This window comes from Peromyscus eremicus, chromosome 1 (genome assembly GCF_949786415.1).
Source record: "Peromyscus eremicus chromosome 1, PerEre_H2_v1, whole genome shotgun sequence".
Lineage (NCBI taxonomy): Eukaryota > Metazoa > Chordata > Mammalia > Rodentia > Cricetidae > Peromyscus > Peromyscus eremicus.
Genome location: NC_081416.1, coordinates 179,379,358 through 179,398,005, shown reverse-complemented (window position 1 = coordinate 179,398,005; position 18,648 = coordinate 179,379,358). Strand labels below are relative to the sequence as shown.

The 18,648-nt window shown below is 42.1% G+C and overlaps 1 protein-coding gene across 2 annotated transcripts; it reads right to left on the bottom strand.

The window, feature by feature from the left end:
- Positions 1-3,199: 3,199 nt before the first annotated feature.
- Positions 3,200-18,448, bottom strand: LOC131926417 (zinc finger protein 583). 2 transcript variants are annotated; one of them, XM_059281830.1, is made up of 4 exons: positions 18,369-18,448; positions 9,127-9,253; positions 7,640-7,735; positions 3,200-4,978 (listed from the first exon to the last, which is right to left on the bottom strand). In XM_059281830.1, the coding sequence occupies exons 1-4, from the start codon at positions 18,375-18,377 to the stop codon at positions 3,504-3,506; spliced, it is 1,707 nt and encodes a 568-aa protein (XP_059137813.1). In that variant the 5' UTR covers positions 18,378-18,448; the 3' UTR covers positions 3,200-3,503. The 2 variants fall into 2 exon arrangements, with proteins under 2 accessions (XP_059137813.1, XP_059137805.1); XM_059281822.1 differs by lacking the exon at positions 18,369-18,448 and having other exon boundaries at positions 9,127-9,265.
- Between the last annotated feature and the right edge of the window lie 200 nt (positions 18,449-18,648).

The window sequence follows — 18,648 nt, the reverse complement described above, 5'->3', positions numbered from 1 at the left end:
TGTTTTGAACTGCTCAGAAAGGCTTTCTGATAAGGAACAGAGATTTACCATTGTTTCCTCCCTTCAGTCTTAATCCAATAGGCCTGTCAATCACCCATGTGGAAAAACGCTGTTGGGGAACATTTTCTGCTCTAGAGACAACAGAAATGATATTAAGTCTGTCTAGCTTTCTGTGGCTACTGTCCACTTTCACCCCACAATGGTCCCCTTTGAGAATGGTGTATTTTGCCTTATTTTGGTTTTTTTGTTTGTTGTTTTTTGAGACAGGGTTTCTCTGTGTAACAGTACTAGCTGTTCTGGAACTCACTTTGCAGACCAGGCTGGCCTCGAACTCAGAGATCCACCTGCCTCTGCCTCCTGAGTGCTGGGATTAAAGGCGTGCTCCACCACACCCAGCCTATACTTTGCCTTTAAATAGATGCCTGTTATCTACATAATGCTGTGTGTGTCTTGTCTGAATTCTTCCTATAGAGATCACATAGACTAGGATGCTGAGAGGAAGCCAGAGCTAGAGCTTTGGTAACATGTAAGATTATTCTTGGTCCAGGGTACAATCTCACCATCATATGGGTTTTCATCCTTTGTCAGAAAAAAAAAGTGTGTGAGCACATATGTATGTATGTGTGTGGGAAGTATGTGTGCAGCAGAGAGAACATGTGTCTGAAAGCTGATGTCAAGTGATCCAATTGCTCACTTTTTAAAGATTGCTTACGAGCCGGGCGGTGGTGGCGCACGCCTTTAATCCCAGCACTTGGGAGGCAGAGCCAGGCGGATCTCTGTGAGTTCGAGGCCAGCCTGGGCTACCAAGTGAGTCCCAGGAAAGGCGCAAAGCTACACAGAGAAACCCTGTCTCGAAAAACCAAAAAAAAAAAAAAAAAAAAAATAAAGATTGCTTACGTGTATGCATGAGGTGAGGAGAACATGTGCCATGATGCACACCTGGAGGTTAGAGGACAACCCTGGAAAGTAGATTCTCTTCCACCACTTCCCCATCGGTCCTGGGGCTTGAATCCGGGTCATCAGGCTAATGCAGCAAGAGGTGTTATGGACTGAGCCGTATTGATGGTTGGTCACCTTATGATTTGAGAGTTTCTCACTGATCTTAGAATTCATCAATTTAGACTGATGAGTCAACAGGATCTGCCTGTCTCTGTTCTTGTGGTGCTGTGGTCATAGACTGGCATATGCTGTACCAAGCTTTTGAGTGATTGCTGGGAATCTCAACTCAGGTCCCCATGCTTGCATGGAAAGCATTTTCCTGGCTGAGCCATTTCCTGAGCCCTATAAAAATACTGATTGGCACCCTTGTTCCTAGAATCCAAGGTGACTGCAGGTTTAGGATACTAACCGGGGTCCTCTGGGCACCTTTTATGGTGGTTTTGTGAGACTAAGTCTAGAGTCAATGCTTTTTAGCAAGAGGACTTGTAGTACCTGTTATAATCCGAGACACTGGTAACATATTCTTTCCATTTTCCTTATGCACACAAAAAGTTCATTAGTTTTATGGACATCCTCAAATAATCAGTTTTTGTTTTGATTTTCACTCAGAATTGGTGAGGGGGCAGGTGATGGGGATCAAACCTAGGTAGGGCTTCCCTCATACATGCTAAGCTGGTTGGTACTCTGTCCTCAAGATATACTCCAAGCCTTCTGTTCTTTCTGTAGTTCCCATTCTTTCCTTTAAGAGAGATTTTTGTATGTTATGCGTATGTTATGAGTGTTTTGTCTGCATGTCTGTCTGTGCACCGTCCTGGGAGCCTCTAAGAGGACATCAGAAGCCCTGGACCTGGAGTTACAGGTGGTAGTGAGCCACCATGTGGGTGCTGGGAACTGAGTCTAGGTCCACTGCAAGAGCAACAAGTGCTCTTAACCGCTGAGCCATCTCTGCAGACCCCAGTCCATTCTTATGATGTCTTCTGTGAACTGAGTTCCTGAAAAGTTTGCTAGTTGGGTTCAACTTTTGGGCACATTCGGGTTATCTTTCTGTTATATATTGTTTCCAAGGTCATTCCATTCTGGCCAGAAAACATTCACAACACTTGAATTCTTTTGAATTAACTGAGATGTAGGGCTGGAGAGAGAATTCTGGTTAAGAGCACAGCATCCACATTAGGTGGCTCATCAACGGGTGTAACTTCAGCTCTTCAGCTCCAGGGGATCCAGAGCCTTCCTCAGGCACTTGTGCAAGTGTGCACAAGCGAGTGTGCGCGCATGCATGCACACACACACACAAACACAGACAAATGCACACGCACACACGATCTCTTTAAAAAAATAACTGGAGATGTGTATTAAAGGCTTTAACTGTGGTACATACTGGGTAAGTACTCTAGTTCACTGATTACTGGTCAGATTTTCTGCCTTGTTTTTTAAATACTTGTTTTTCTTTTGTTTATACATATATATATATATATAATGATATATCTCAGTAAATTCTACCTTGGAGTGATTTTTTTCTTTTTCTTTCTTTCTTTTTTTTTTTTTTTTTAGAGAAAAGCAAGTGTGGTGTCATAGAACTTGAACAATGAAATCTTTTTTCTTGTCCAGTCATATATTTACATATTCATGCTATGAAATAGAAGTTAACATGTTTCCCTCTATCATCAGTCTAATGTCAACCCAAACTGCATTAGATGGCACCCACTTGTTATATGTATTAAGATAGGATCTCATGTAGCCCAGGCTGGACTTGAACTGGCTGTGTAGCCAAGAATAACCTTGAACTTTTATGTCCATCTTATGTGGTACTGGGGATTGAACCTAGGATTGTGCATGTTAGGAAATCACTTTACAAACTGAGCTCAGTCCTCAGTCTCCAACTTCAGTATTTCTAATTAAAACCAAAAAGTTATAATGTCCCAGGTCTGTGTTTTTGCTTCTTTATGATTAAAATGACCAACTCTTCTTTGTGTATCATCATATTTTTATTGTAGATTAATATTATTTTACGCTAGGCACTCTGCTAAGAAATTTACATGCATTATTTACTTCTCCCAATAGCTTTTGAGGTAGAACCATTATTAGTCCCATAATATAAATAAGACTGAAGGTTACAAAGGACCAAATGCTCTAAAATTAGGGATGGAAAAAGGAAGAGCAAGGATTAGAGCCTAGATCTATTTTAATTCTGGAGAGAGAGAGAGAGAGAGAGAGAGAGAGAGAGAGAGAGAGAGAGAGAGAGAGAGAGAGAGAGGAGAGAGAATATTGACATGAAGGCTTTAGAAGGTAGTTTGAAACAAGGTGCTGGGGACAAGGTAGCTTGTTAGGTTACTCTAAGGACTGTGTGCTTTTTCCCAGTGAATTTTTGGATGTCAGTAAGTAATCCTAATTAATGAAGGATAAATAATATGACCACAATGTGTTTTTCTAAGTTTGGCTGAAGTATAAAAACTGACAGAGGCATGGGTGAACACACTGGAAAGTTATTTCAGTATTCCACATAAAACAGATTACCATGTAGAAGACAAGGATGATGAAATAGAAATGGTTCTAATGGGTCAGATTTATGAGATCAAACCTATAGCTCTCGGCAACTGATTGGATGGAGAGGGTGATGGAGAGGAAAGGGACAAGAATGACTCCATAATATGTACTTTCTCATGATGAGCAAGGTGTGCACGTTGCCTGAAGGATTTCCTGCAGTCTTTACATTCGTAAGGTCTCTCTCCGGTATGAATTCTCTGATGTAGAGTAAGGGATCCACTATAACTAAAGGCTTTCCCACAAATATTACATTCATAAGGTTTCTCTCCAGTATGAATTCTTTGATGTTGAGCAAGGCCTGCATTTTGGCTAAATGTTTTCCTACATTCCTTACACATGTAGGGTTTCTCTCCAGTGTGACTTCTCTGATGTTGAGCAAGTGATGAACTGTTGCTGAAGGCCTTTCTACATTCAGCACACTCATAAGGTTTCTCTCCAGTATGAACCCTCTGATGTTGATCGAGGTAAGCAATCTGGCTAAAAGCTTTTCTACATACTTTACATTCATAAGGTTTTTCTCCAGTATGGACTCTCTGATGTTGAGACAAGTGTGCATACTGGCTGAAAGACTTCCTGCATTCTTTACATTCATAGGGTCTCTCTCCAGTATGAATTCTTTGATGTACAATTAGGTATCCACGGTGACTAAAAGCTTTCCCACACACGTTACACACGTAAGGTTTCTCTCCTGTGTGAATTCGCTGATGCTGAGCAAGAAATGAACCATTACTAAAGGCTTTTCCACATTCAATACATTCAAAAGGTCTCTCTCCGGTATGAATTCTTTGATGCTGAGTCAAGTGTGCAACCTGGCTGAAGGCTTTTTTACATTCTTTACACTGATAAGGTTTCTCTCCAGTATGAACTCTTTGATGTTGAGCAAGATGTGCATTCTGGCTGAAGGCCTTCCTACATTCTTTACATTCATAAGGTTTCTCCCCCGTATGGATTCTCTTATGTTGAGCTAGGTTTGCACTCTGGCTGAAGGCTTTCCCACATTCAATACATGCATAGGGTTTCTCTCCAGTATGAATTCTCTGGTGGAGAGTAAGGGATGAACTCTGGTTAAAGACTTTTTCACATTCATTACATTTCAGAATTTTCTTCTCTACATGGACCTTCTTATGTTTCATTTCCATAGACTTTTTTCGGTAACTTCTCTTTTGTGGCTCACATTGATGTGTTCTTTCTTTGGTAGAAAAACTCTGTGGTATATCTAGTATTGCATCCTGATGAAATGTTTGCCAAGATGGATTACACCCATTACTTTGATCTTCATAGATTTCTTTATGAATGATGAGCAATTGATTAGGATGCACCTCCTGACCTCCCAATCTGTTCTTAAACCAGTCTTCACTTTCATGGTTTTCTTTCAAATTGGGACAGTCAAGGCTATAACTAAGATGGCTTCTTCCCATGGGTAGGACTTTGGCCGATTCGTCATAAATATCTCGCTTTGATGAAAATTCAATGCCTTTGAAGACATAATCCCAATCTAAAGGATACCAAGCAAATAGATATTTTAAAATTTATTCATTATAAGAAAAGAAAGTGCTCAAACAGAGAAAGTAAAATACAAAAGAATTTAAAGGATTTAACATCTCTTAATGCAGCTTCACTACTAAATTAAGAAAGGTGATTAAGCTGGGCACAGTGGCACATACCTTTAATTTCAGTACTAGTAGAGCAGAGGCAGGTGGTTCTCTGTGTGGATGAGGCCAGCCTGGTCTACATAGTGAGTTCCAGGACAGCTAGAGCTACTCTATGGTTAATTTTTGCATTCTAAGAAGGTGTTTCTGAAAACAATTTTCTTTGTAATAAGTTCTAACTAAATGTAATTTTTCAGTTGATTCCTGAAGCCACAATGTCTTCATGAAAACATAATTTTCTATCAAACTGCTTGCTTTTATTAATTTAGTACAGGTTTTAATTTGGCTTTTCTTTATTAGACCCAAATAAGATTACCTCTTTTAAAAACTACATTTATTAAATGTGTGCACATAAGCGAATGTTTTGACATTTGTGTGGTGGTCAGAGGACAGTTTGTGGGATCTGATTCTCTCTTTCCACCATGTGTGTCCTGAGGATCAAATTCAGGTCATCAGGCTTGGAGGTAAGTGCCTTTATCCGATGAGACATCTCAGTGTCCCAACATTACCAAAAGCAGGGTCTTAGAAACTGATAAATCTTGGCAAAAATTAGTAAATGCATAGTGGGTCTCAGCAGAATTAACTACTGTGTCCTACTTTATATTGATATAACTACATTGATCAACACTGATCCAATGAGTAGTCACAGTGTGTTCAATAAGTCAGGCCTTTTCGTGATGAACTATCAGAATCTACAGGAGACAGGTGAAATTTCATTTCAACAAATTTCAAAGTACTGACTGAAATCAGACAGAGATGTTCTCTACCCTCAAAAGAATTAAATTTAAGAGACCTAATTATGTCTGGCATGTACTCACTATCAGAGTATTAAGGAACAGTTGTAATTCTAAAGTGCGTATAATTACACAATAAACAAACAAAGACAGTAACTCCTTGAGGGGCGACCTCAGGAAAGACCAGCAGAAACCCACAGGGAGTGGAAAAACACAAGCTACGTGAGAAAATAACAAAGTAGATAGAATCAACAGAAAACGTAAAGCCAAAATTAGGTTCCTTTATAAGGATCACTGATTAAAGAAAACAAGAGGAGCCGGGCAGTGGTGCGCTCTCGTTTAATCCCAGCACTCGGGAGGCAGAAGCAGGCGGATCTCTGAGTTCCAGGCCAACCTGGTCTATAGAACAAGTTCCAGGACAGCCAGGGCTACACGGAGAAACCCTGTCTCAGAACAGCCCCTTCTCCAAAAAAAATATAGAAACCCACTATCTGATTTTATTAAAAACCCACTATCCGGTCAAATACAATAAAACAATCTGACCAAAATGTAAAGGAACAAGAAAATTATCTTTTAAAATACCCAAGTGAAAGAGAAATTAAAACTATTGGAAAGAATAGTAACAAAACCCATGAACTATCAGAATCTACAGGAGACAGGTGAAGATACACAAATGGAACTTCGCAGCCCTTGACAATCGATCACCCAATAAGAGAGAATGAGATTGGTACTGGCTGCTCTTGAAAAGGCCCAGGTCCAGTTCCCGGCTCCCATATCGTCAGTTTAACTACGTCTGCATCGGATGCCCTCTTCTGGCCTATGCAGGTATTGCGTGTGGTGTACTATCCAGACAAAACACTCATACACGTTAAATAAAAATAAGTCTTACAAAAGGAGCAAAACTATTGTCATTGGTACTTCATAACTGTAATTTTGCTACTGTTATGAACTTTACTGAATCTGTGTTTTCTGATGGTTTTAGGTCTGTGGTGGGAATGGCTAATGGTGGGAATGGCTAACGGGAAGTCTCACTCTGGTAGGCAATCTGCCTGGAGCCCTCTGTCCATCAACAGCTCCTGGCTCCCAGGCTTCTCCTGACTTGATGCTCCAACGTATCTCTGCAGCTCACTCACTCTAGACCAGCTCAGCTTGATGGATCATCCTCTGTATGGACCACATACTTTAAAAGAAACTACTCCAGGGCTGGAGAGATGGCTCAGTGGTTAAGAACATGTATTGTTCTTGCAGTGGACCCGAGTTCAATTCCCAGCACCCACATCAGGCAGCTTACAACTGCTTATAACTCCAGATTCAGGGGATGGCCCTAATCTTAGATACATGCACATATACAGACAAACACACACGTACACATAAATAAATAAATAATAATAAAATATTAAAAAAAAAGAAAGAAAGAAAGAAAGAAAGAAAGAAAGAAAGAAAGAAAGAAAGAAAGAAAGAAACTACTCCAGCCCGGTGGTAAAAGAAAGAAAGAAAGAAACTACTCCAGCCCGGTGGTAGTGGCACACACCTTTAATCCCAGCACTCGGGAGGCAGAGCCAGGTGGATCTCTGTGAGTTCAAGGCCAGCCTGGTCTACCAAGTGAGTTCCAGGACAGGCTCCAAAACTACACAGAGAAGCCCTGTCTCGAAAAAAAAACAAAAAAAGAAAAGAAAGAGACTACTCCAGAAGCGCTAACGATGAGCTAGGCTTTCCCAACATGTGAGCCTTTCCCGACAGGGGCCCCCACCTCCCTAGCTTGGCCCCACTCACCAGGGCTTGCGTCTCTTGCTCCCTCCCTCTGCACCATCCAGGGGTCTTTTCCTTGTTCCAGCAATGAGATCACAGCCGGCTTGTAAACAGGAATCCCTGCTTCCAAGAAACACAAGAGGAATTAGCCACTGTCGGGGATCAAATCCAGTCCCCTGCTCATCAGGAAGGTGAGGCCCTGCAGGTAGGAGATGGGGGAGATGGGAATATTCTTTAGAGTGAGTGACACAAAGGGACAGTCTGAAAAAGGCTACAAATTCTGTAAAATATAAATTATTTGAGGAGCATAAGAAAAGGTGAGGACAGGACAGGCTCCAAAGCTATACAGAGAAACCATGTCTTGAAAAAAGAAAAAAAGAAAGAAAGAAAAAGAAAAAAGGTGGGGGGAAGCAATTTTCTTTGAACTTTTAAAACTGGGTTTGCCAGGCTGTTTCCCCAAGGCAGTCCTCCCTCCCCAGCTGTGATGGCTATTCTTGGTTGTTAACTTGACTACATCTGGAATTACCTAAAACCCAAGTGGCTGGGTACACCTGTGAGGGATTTTCCCCCCTTAATTAGAGCATTTGAAGTGGGAAGATCCATTTTTAATCTGGATCTTTTGAGGTTGGACTATCCACCTTTAATGTGGGCCACTCCTTCTGCTGGCAGCCTATATAAAGGACATGGAAGAAGGAAGCTCTCGCTTTTTGGTCTCTGTCTCTCTCTCTCTCTCTCTCTCTCTCTCTCTCTCTCTCTCTCTCTCTCTCTCCATTACTTCACTGACATTAGAGCCTACTTCTTTGGAATTCTAGTGTATACTGAAGACCAGCTGAGACATCCAGCCTTGTGGACTGAACAACTAATGGATTCTTGGACCTTTTGTTGGACTAGCTGGACCATAGCCTGTAAGCTATTCTAATAAATCCCCTTTATATGTTATATGATATGTAATATATAATATGTGGTTTATATGTGTGAAAATATATATATATGAATGAGTATTATGTATATATATATATATATATATATATATATATATATTTTTTTTTTTTTTAACTAGAGAACCCTGACTAATACACCAGCCCTCTGGAACTGGAACTACAGGCATGTGCCATTACATGATGGGCATAAGAAGGAGAAATTGGGCCAATAAAATAAATGGCTTAGTGGGAAAAGGGCTTGCTGTGAAAGCCTGATGATCTGAGTTCCATTCATGGAACCCCTGTAAAGGTGGAGGGAGAGAACTGACTCCACAGGTTGTCTTCTGGCCTCCACATGCACTCTGTGGCATGTGCACACAACTCCCCAACACACACACACACACACACACACACACACACACAGAGAGAGAGAGAGAGAGAGAGAGAGAGAGAGAGAGAGAGAGAGATGTAATTTTTAAAAATTTTTAATAAAGAGGGGAAATTTAGTAAAGCATCTCAGAGGCATCTCAGAGATATTTCACAGAACCCAGCCCGGTGTGTAGAGTTGGAATTCTGCAGAGACCTCCTTACCCAGCGACACTAGGCTCTTATAGTTCTCCAACGTCACCTTCCTGTACAAGTCTCTCTGAGCATCATTCAGCCATTCCCATTCCTCTTGAGTGAAATTTACAGACACATCCCCAAATGTCACCAAATCCTGAAATGACATAAACATATTCTGGTTCAAGTCCTCACATGGGCCTAGATTAAATAGGTGAAGCTGGACATGATGACACAGTCCTCTAAACCCAGCACTCAGGAGGCAGATGTAAGGCATTCCGAGTTCCAGGCCAGCTTGGGCTGCATAGTGAGCTCAAAGCTATAGTGTGAGACCCTGTCTCAAACAAACAAACAAACAAACAACAACAAAACAATACAACACAACAGAAAAGAGTTAGCACTAGTTAAACTGTCTATACTTTGAGAAAAGGAATTATGGGTTTTTTGTTATTTTTTTTGTTTCTGAGACAGGGTCTTGTGTGTGTGGCTCAGGGCTGTCTGGAATTCACAACCCTCTGCCTCAGCTTCCCAAGTGCTAAGATTGTGTGTATCATTGTGTCTATCTTTATCTTTTTCCCCTCTCTCCCATAGACAGGATATAGCTACACAACTCAAGCCGGCCTTGAACTTTTGGTCCTTTTTGCCTTAGTCCCCCAAGTGCTGGACTTACAGGTATGGCCACTGTAAGCCCTTCAAGGCACAAGTGGCCAGGTCCCGCCCCCAGACCACCTAAAGGGCCACAACCTCACTTTCCAGCCCTTGGAGATGCAAGCTCTGCCCTACAGGGGAAAAAAAAAAAAAAAAAAGCCCAAGATCAGGCTAAAGAATCCCACCAATTCCTGAGCTTGCTCCAAGATCAGCCCACAAAATCCCATCAATCACAGGCCACCCCGTAAAGGTCCGCCCCCACCCACCCAAGAAACCCTTTATAAAGCCTGCCTCCTGCTCAGTTGCTGCTTCTCTCCCGAGCAGAAGTGGCCATCCTCTGGTGTCTCTCCCGATAAATCTCTTGTGTGAGGTTTGTTGTGTGGTGTGACTTTGTGTTATTCCTTGGCTTCTAACTGCCAGGATACCTTTCCCCTCAGAGCTGCAACACCTTCACTGGGGAAGCCTTTCCCCTCAGAGCTGCAACACCTGCACTGGGGAAGCCTTTCCCCTCAGAGCTGTAACACCTTCACTGGGAAAGCCTTTCCCCTCAGAGCTGCAACACCTGCACTGGGGAAGCCTTTCTCCTCAGAGCTGCAACACCTCCACTGGGGAAGCCTTTCCCCTCAGAGCTGTAACACCTTCACTGGGGAAGCCTTTCCCCTCAGAGCTGCAACACCTGCACTGGGGAAGCCTTTCTCCTCAGAGCTGTGACAGCTGCACTGGGGAAACCTTTCCCCTCAGAGCTGTAACACTTACGGCCACCACCTTACATTCTTAAAAATGCATGCTAATAATCGTCATGCTTAGTTTTCTTATGGGAAGTCCCTAACTTCTGAGAAACTCTCTGTTGCTGGAGAAAGGACTCACCATACATGTATGGATCAGTAATGATAAAATCAATACAGTGTACAACAACAGGGGATTCATACTAAATGCCAAAGAACTTCATTTGGAGAAAACAAGAGACACTGAGGCAGGAAAAAAAGAGTGTTACTTAGTAAGTAATGGATCTGTATTACCTTAGAAACTTAAGAATTTATAAAAATGATGTATAGTTAATTAGATGTGTATAAACAAGGCAAAAGAAGAAATAAAGTTGTGAACAAAGAGCAGATGAAATAAAAGGAAAACAAGGAGAATGTTAGGTTTAAACAAACCCTTGTGAGTAATAACATTAAGGGAAAATGTGCTAATCAAAAGACTATCAGGCTTTATTTTCATATTCTCTTTATAAGAATACTTTAAAATGTAATCTTTATTGACAATAATTACTTTCAAGAACTTATTTATGTATTTTATTTATGTGCATGAGTGTTTTGCCTGCATGTATGTCTGTTCACTATGTGTGTGCCTGGTGCTCATGGAGGCCAGAAAAGGGCATCAGATCCACTGGGATTACATTACAGTAATTACAGATGACTGTGGGTGCTGGGAACCAAACTCAAGTCCTTTGGAAGTACAGCCAGTGGTCTCACCACACACACACACACACACACACACACACACACACACACACACACACATGCACACTCTGTCTCTCTCTCTCTCTCTCTAAGCTGTGTTCCTCTAGACCACTGGTTCTCAACCTTCCTAATGCTGAGACCCTTTAATACAGTTCCTCATGTTCTGGTGACTCCCAACCATAAAATTATTTTTGTTGCTACTTCATAACTGTAATTTTGATACTATTATGAATCATAATATAAATATATGATATGCAGGATATCTGATATGTGACCCATGTGAAAGGGTTGTTCGACCCCCAAAGGGGTTGCAACACATAGGTTGAGAACCACTGCTCTAAAGAACCCTGACTAATGCATTCTCTAAAAGAGAAATCTAGCATACCATGACTTGAGAGGGGGAAAGGTCACCTTACCTTATGAATAAGCCACCTACCTCATAAATATTCATAAAAACTACTTATGAATCTAGACAGAACTCATTGTGCTGGTACTGCCTTTGGGAGCAGCAATTTCTCTGTATATATCACATACTTCAATTTTCTTTGCTAAATAAACTTCCACTTAAACTGCCTGTGTCTCCTGTCTGAATTCTTTGTTACTCCTATAATTAATATTTTCCTTTCATCATTCCTCAGCATATAAGTATAATCAGCACATCTACTGATTGTAGTGTGTGAGAATGTTTGATTTTTAAAAACTGCTATTTGTGATGGTTGGTGTAGCCAACTTGACAGACTCTAGATGTAAGTGTTATAGTTTTTTTTGTTTTTTGTTTTTTGGGGTTTTTTTGGTTTTTTGAGACAGCGTTTCTCTGTGTAGCTTTGTGCCTTTCCTGGATCTCGCTCTGTAGACCAGGCTGGCCTCGAACTCACAAAGATCTGCCTGGCTCCTGAGTGCTAGGATTAAAGGCGAGTACCACCGTTGCACAGCTTTTTGGTTTTTTTGAGACAGGGTTTCTCTGTGTAGCCCTGGCTGTCTGGGAACTGGCTCTGTAGACCAGGCTGCACCACCACTGCCTGGCCTCTTTGGGTGTCTTAACTGTCTTTTCTGTTGCTGTGATAAAATACACTGACAAGGGCTGGAAAGACGGCTCAGTTCAGTTCCCAGCATGGGATGTTCACAACATGGTGGCTCACAACTGTCTGTAACTCCAGTTCCAAGGGATTTGACCCCTCCTCTAACCTCTCTGGGTACCAGGCATGCACATGGTACACAGGCATATATGCAGGTAAAACATTCATTCACACAAAATAAATACATCTAAAGAGAGAAAAGAAAAGAAGCACCCTGACTTTAAATAACTCAGGGGAAAAGGATTCATTTTAGCTCACAGTTCAAGGTTACAGTCCACCTTCGTGGAGGAAGTAACAGTGGCAGGAACTTCAGACACCTAGTCACACTGCATCTATAGTAAAGACGTGGTGATAGCTGGGTGGTGGCAGCACACATCTTTAATACCAGCACTCAAGGGGCAGAGACAGACAGATCTTTAAGTTCGAGGCCATCCTGGTCTACAGAGCGAGTTCCAGCACAGTCAGGACTACACAGAGAAACCCTGTCTTGAAAACAAATAAACAAACAGAAGAAAAAAGGAATGCCCCCCCCCCATAGGTTCATATATTTGAGTCTTAGTCATCAGGGAGTAGCACTACTTGAAAAGGATTAGGAGGTGTGACCTTGTCAGAGGAGGTGTGTCACTGGGGGAGCATTTTGAGTTTTCAAAAGCCCAAGCCAGACCCAGTGGCTCTCTTCTCAATTTCTCCAGCACCATGTCTGCCTGTGTGCTGCCATGCTCCTAGCCATGATGATAATGGACTATACTTCTAAAACTATAAGCCCGCCCACAATGAAATGCTTTCTTTTATAAAAATTGCCATGGTCATGATGTCTCTTCACAGCAACAGAACAGTGACTAAGACACTTAAGGATGCTCAGACTCCTCTCTATACTTATATAGTCCAAGATCATCTTCAGGGAATAAATACTGCTTCCCATAGTGGATATGTCTTTCTACATCAGCTAACATAAGATAAGCCCAACTCCCAGATGATTCTGACAGTTAACACTTAACCATCTGTGGTGGTGTTAATGAGAATGCCCTCCATAGATTCATATGTTTGAATGCTTGGCCTCCAGTTACAGGAACTGCTTGGAAAGGATTAGGAGGTGTGGCCCTGTTGGAGGAGGTGTGTCACTAGACCTGGGCTTTTAAGGTTTCAAAAGTCCACACCAGGTCCAATCTCTCTGTCTGTTGCCTGTAGATCAGGATGTAAAGCTCTCAACTACTGTGCTAGTGCCATCCCTGTCTGCTTCCCACCATGATAATAAGGGACTAACCCTCTAAAACTGCAAGCAAGGCCCCAGTTAAATGCTCTCTCTTATAAGATTTACCGTGGTCATGGTGTCTTTTCACAGCAATAGAACAGTGACTGAGACAGTCACGGTGTTTCTCCACAGCAACAGAACACTGACTGAGACAGTCATGGTGTCTCTTCACAGCAACAGAACACTAAGACAGTCATGGTGTCTCTCCACAGCAACAGAACAATGACTGAGACAGTCATGGTGTCTCTCCACAGCAACAGAAAACTGACTGAGATAGTCATGGTGTCTCTTCACAGCAAAAGAACACTAAGACAGTCATGGTGTCTCTCCACAGCAACAGAACACTAAGACAGTCATGGTGTCTCTCCACAGCAACAGAACAATGACTGAGACAGTCATGGTGTCTCTCCACAGCAACAGAACAATGACTGAGACAGTCACAGTGTCTCTTCACAGCAAAAGAACACTAAGACAGTCATGGTGTCTCTCCACAGCAACAGAACACTAAGACAGTCATGGTGTCTCTCCACAGCAACAGAACACTAAGACAGTCATGGTGTCTCTCCACAGCAACAGAACACTGACTGAGACAGTCATGGTGTCTCTCCACAGCAATATAACACTAAGACAGTCATGGTGTCTCTCTACAGCAACAGAACACTGACTGAGACAGTCATGGTGTCTCTCCACAGCAACAGAACACTGACTGAGACAGTCATGGTGTCTCTCCACAGCAATATAACATTAAGACAGTCATGGTGTCTCTTCACAGCAATATAACACTAAGACAGTCATGGTGTCTCTCCACAGCAACAGAACAATGACTGAGACAGTCACGGTGTCTCTCCACAGCAATATAACATTAAGACAGTCATGGTGTCTCTCCACAGCAACAGAACACTAAGACAGTCATGATGTCTCTCCACAGCAACAGAACACTAAGACAGTCATGGTGTCTCTCCACAGCAATATAACACTAAGACAGTCACGGTGTCTCTCCACAGCAACAGAACAATGACTGAGACAGTCACGGTGTCTCTCCACAGCAACAGAACACTAAGACAGTCACGGTGTCTCTCCACAGCAACAGAACACTGACTGAGACAGTCATGGTGTCTCTCCACAGCAACAGAAAACTGACTGAGATAGTCATGGTGTCTCTTCACAGCAAAAGAACACTAAGACAGTCATGGTGTCTCTCCACAGCAACAGAACACTAAGACAGTCACGGTGTCTCTCCACAGCAACAGAACAATGACTGAGACAGTCATGGTGTCTCTCCACAGCAATATAATACTAAGACAGTCATGGTGTCTCTCTACAGCAACAGAACACTGACTGAGACAGTCATGGTGTCTCTCCACAGCAACAGAACACTGACTGAGACAGTCATGGTGTCTCTCCACAGCAACAGAACAATGACTGAGACAGACACGGTGTCTCTCCACAGCAATATAACATTAAGACAGTCATGGTGTCTCTCCACAGCAACAGAACACTAAAACAGTCATGGTGTCTCTTCACAGCAATTGAACAATGACTGAGACAGTCATGGTGTCTCTCCACGACAACAGAACACTAAGACAGTCATGATGTCTCTTCACAGCAATACAACAGTAACTAAGACACCATCACAACTGGAAATAAACCTCTGGGCATGCCTGTGGGAGAAGACTGCTCACTATAAGTGACGCCCTTCCCTGACTAGGACCTCAGTCTTTGTAAATGGAGCAAAGGAGATAAGCAGCATGCCTTCACTGTTTTCTGCCTCCTGATTGTGATGAGACCAGCTGCTTCAAGCTCCCACACCTTGACTTCCGCATCGTGATGGACTATACCATGAACTGTGAACCAGAATAAACTCCTCCTTTAAAATTTGCAGTTGTCAAAGTATTTTACCATAGCAACGGGAAGAGAAACTAAGGTACCAGTTAAGATGCTGACTTCAGTTTCAGTCATTAAATCACTAAATGGGAGCTGGAGAGATGGCTCAGTGGTTAAGGGCACTTGGTGTTCTCACAGCTAAGTTTCCGGCACCCCCATGATGGCTCACAACTGTCTGCAACTCCACTTCTAGGAGACAGGATGCCCTCTTCTGGCCTCTTCCAGCCCCAGGGACACACGTGTTGCACATAAATACACAGAGACAAAACACAAATACACATACAATAATTTTTTTTAAATCATTAAGTGAATTTTGTCTTGGGACTAGGACAGAATTTTTAACATTTTATAAAAAGACCCTAACCAGACCTGCCATTTTGTACTATATATTTAAACAAAGCAGAATTCTCAGTGTTGCCCAATTATAAAATAAAAATACTGATTAACTCTGTTTAATGTTCTGCAGAATCAAATATTCAGTCAAGATGTAGTCATTTATGTAAAAATAAACAAGTACACTAATTTCATTAGTATGTAAATTTACTTTCATCTTTAACAAATGGCAAAATCACATATATACCAATCAATAGTTTTAAAATAATTCTTAATGATTTATTATTAATAAATGTTTGATTTAATTATTTTAGATACCTATAGGCCAGGGCTGTTTAAGAACTTCTCAGGCATGGGCCAGCAAGACGAGTCCCTGTGGTAAAGGCATTTGCTGCTAACCCTGACAACCTGGGTTCATTGCCCAGGACCCACATGTTGGAATGAGAGACCGACTCCCACAAACTGTCCTTTAACCATACTCACAGAGTATGCACATGCACACATACATAAACATAAGTTTTTCTTTGAGACAGGGTTTCTCTGTGTAGCCCTGGCTGATCCCTGGAACTCACTATGTAGACCAGGCTGGCCTCAAACTCATAGATCCACCAGCTTCTGCCTCCTGAGTCCCAGGATTAAAGGCATGTGCCACCACTGATATATAAGTTTTGAAATTTTAATTTAGGCACTGGCTGCTCTTCCAGAGGTCCTGAGTTCAAGTCCCGGCAACCACATGGTGGCTCACAACTATAATGGGATCTGATGCCCTCCTCTGGCCTGCAGGCATACATGCAGACAGACCACTCATACTGAAAAAGAAAAAGAAAAAAAAATACTTTAAAAAATTTAATTTAAAAATTTCTCAGGCAAAACAGAGTCAAAAATGGAAAAAAAAATTTAATTCTACTTTAGACGATTTCACTCTGGCTTACTTTTCTCTTTACAGCTATTCTCTATATTTTATCTAGCAACGTGTATGATTTTCATATTTAACCTATAGAATCCCTAAGTGTAAGGAAAAAGATTTTCCTAAATAAACAATCCATCCTTTTCCTGCAGGTGTGATACACACCGCACGTGTTTAGTAACTGGTGGAATAAATTCCATTCTTACACAATTTGCATATTTGCATTTGTTTCTGGGTATTATATGCACATCTTTAAATGTGTTTCCTTTTGGCTCTGTTTCACACTATTTACTATTACGGTTATTGTAGAAAATATTTTTGTAATGTTTTAAAAACACAGGTTCAGTGGACTGGAGATGCTCAGTGGGTAAGAGCACCACTTGCTCTTGCAGAGGACATGGGTTCCGTTCCCAGCACCCACATGGCCCCTCACAACCATCTGTAACTCCAGTTCCCGGGCATCCGATGCCCTCTTCTGGCCTCCTCTGGCACTGCATACAGGTATTGCACAGACATACATGCAAGCAAACACCCATACCCATTAGATAAAAGTAACAAATAGTTAAGAATACAGACTCAACTGCTCCCCGTCCTACCTTCCCCATACCCCCAAATAAATGTCTTTCTAGCCAGCGGTGGTGGCATACACCCATAATCCCAGCACTTTAGCGGTGTATGCAGGAGGGCTGGGAGTTCAAGATCATAGCTGCAGAGTGAGTTGAGGGCCAGCTTAGGCTACATGGGGCACTGTCTCAATTTATTCCCGTAACAATTTCACTAATTAATTAACTGGATTACCTAGTACATCAAAGCTGTAGGCTGCTGCTAACTCAGAATATTCCTAAAAGAAGGCTTTACTGTTCTCATAAAAATCTTCCTCTTCTAAGCTCACAAGTACTTAGACAAACCCTGCCTTAGCTGAGCCACACTTTAATGATCAAGATTTGATACATGGGATTACTCAAAATCATCTTGAACATGAGTTTTTGCCAAATGTCCTAACTCTGAGCACCCCAAAGCCCTCCTACTTCCTTTCAAACCTGAGATGGTAGAGAAAAACTCATCACTACCGGTCAGAACTGAACACGCTTCCACCTCCAATACTCACAAAGAGACTCCACAAATATCCCACTTTGGTGGTTGGAAAGAAAATGGCCCCAAAGGGAGTGGCACTATTAAGAGGTGTGGCTTTGTTGGAGGAGGTGTGGCCTTGTTGGAGGAAGTGTGTCACTGTGGCGGTGGGCTTTGAGGTCTCTTCTGCTCAAGCTTCCCTCAGTGTAATACTCAGTCCACTTCCTGTTGCCTACAAGAAGTAGAACTCTCAGCTCCCTCTCCAGCACTATGTCAGCCTGCATGCCACCATGTTCCACCATAATGAAAATGGACTGAACCTCTGAACTGAAAGCCAGCCCCAATTAAATGTTTTCCTTTGTAAGAGTTGCCGTGGTCATGGTGTCTCTTCACAGCAATAGAAACCCTGACTAAGACACTACCCAAGAGAGTATTTTTTCCTCATTAGAGTTCATAAGAGCACTGCATGAGTCCTTGAAGCAAATGTTGGCTGGGGAGACAGATACTCTTAGGCTTTGGGGAACTCTCTTTTGTGTTGCAATGGAGAACAAGACTAAGTCATTGGATAGAAGAGATTTTTGTCAGGCTGCTGAATTTCAGGAATTTAAATTAACCTGACTGAAAAATAAGGTTCTTACCTTGGACATGGCGTTAAAACTTCAAGACTATATGACTGTGTTTCTGGGAGGGGGGCGATGTCCTGAGAAAGCACAGCTGGATAGAAAAAAGAAACCATGAGTTCCAGGTATGCCCTGCGGCCCCAGCATCACTAGCCTTAAAAGCCTCCCAGTCCTTTTGTTTTTCCTTCTCCCATCACAGTCGTACATTTGAGGTGTCATTAAATTTACAATTATTTTCCCCTATGTACTTTATAGCTCCGGAACTTAGACTTTATGTCTAAATTATCTCTTTCACTTA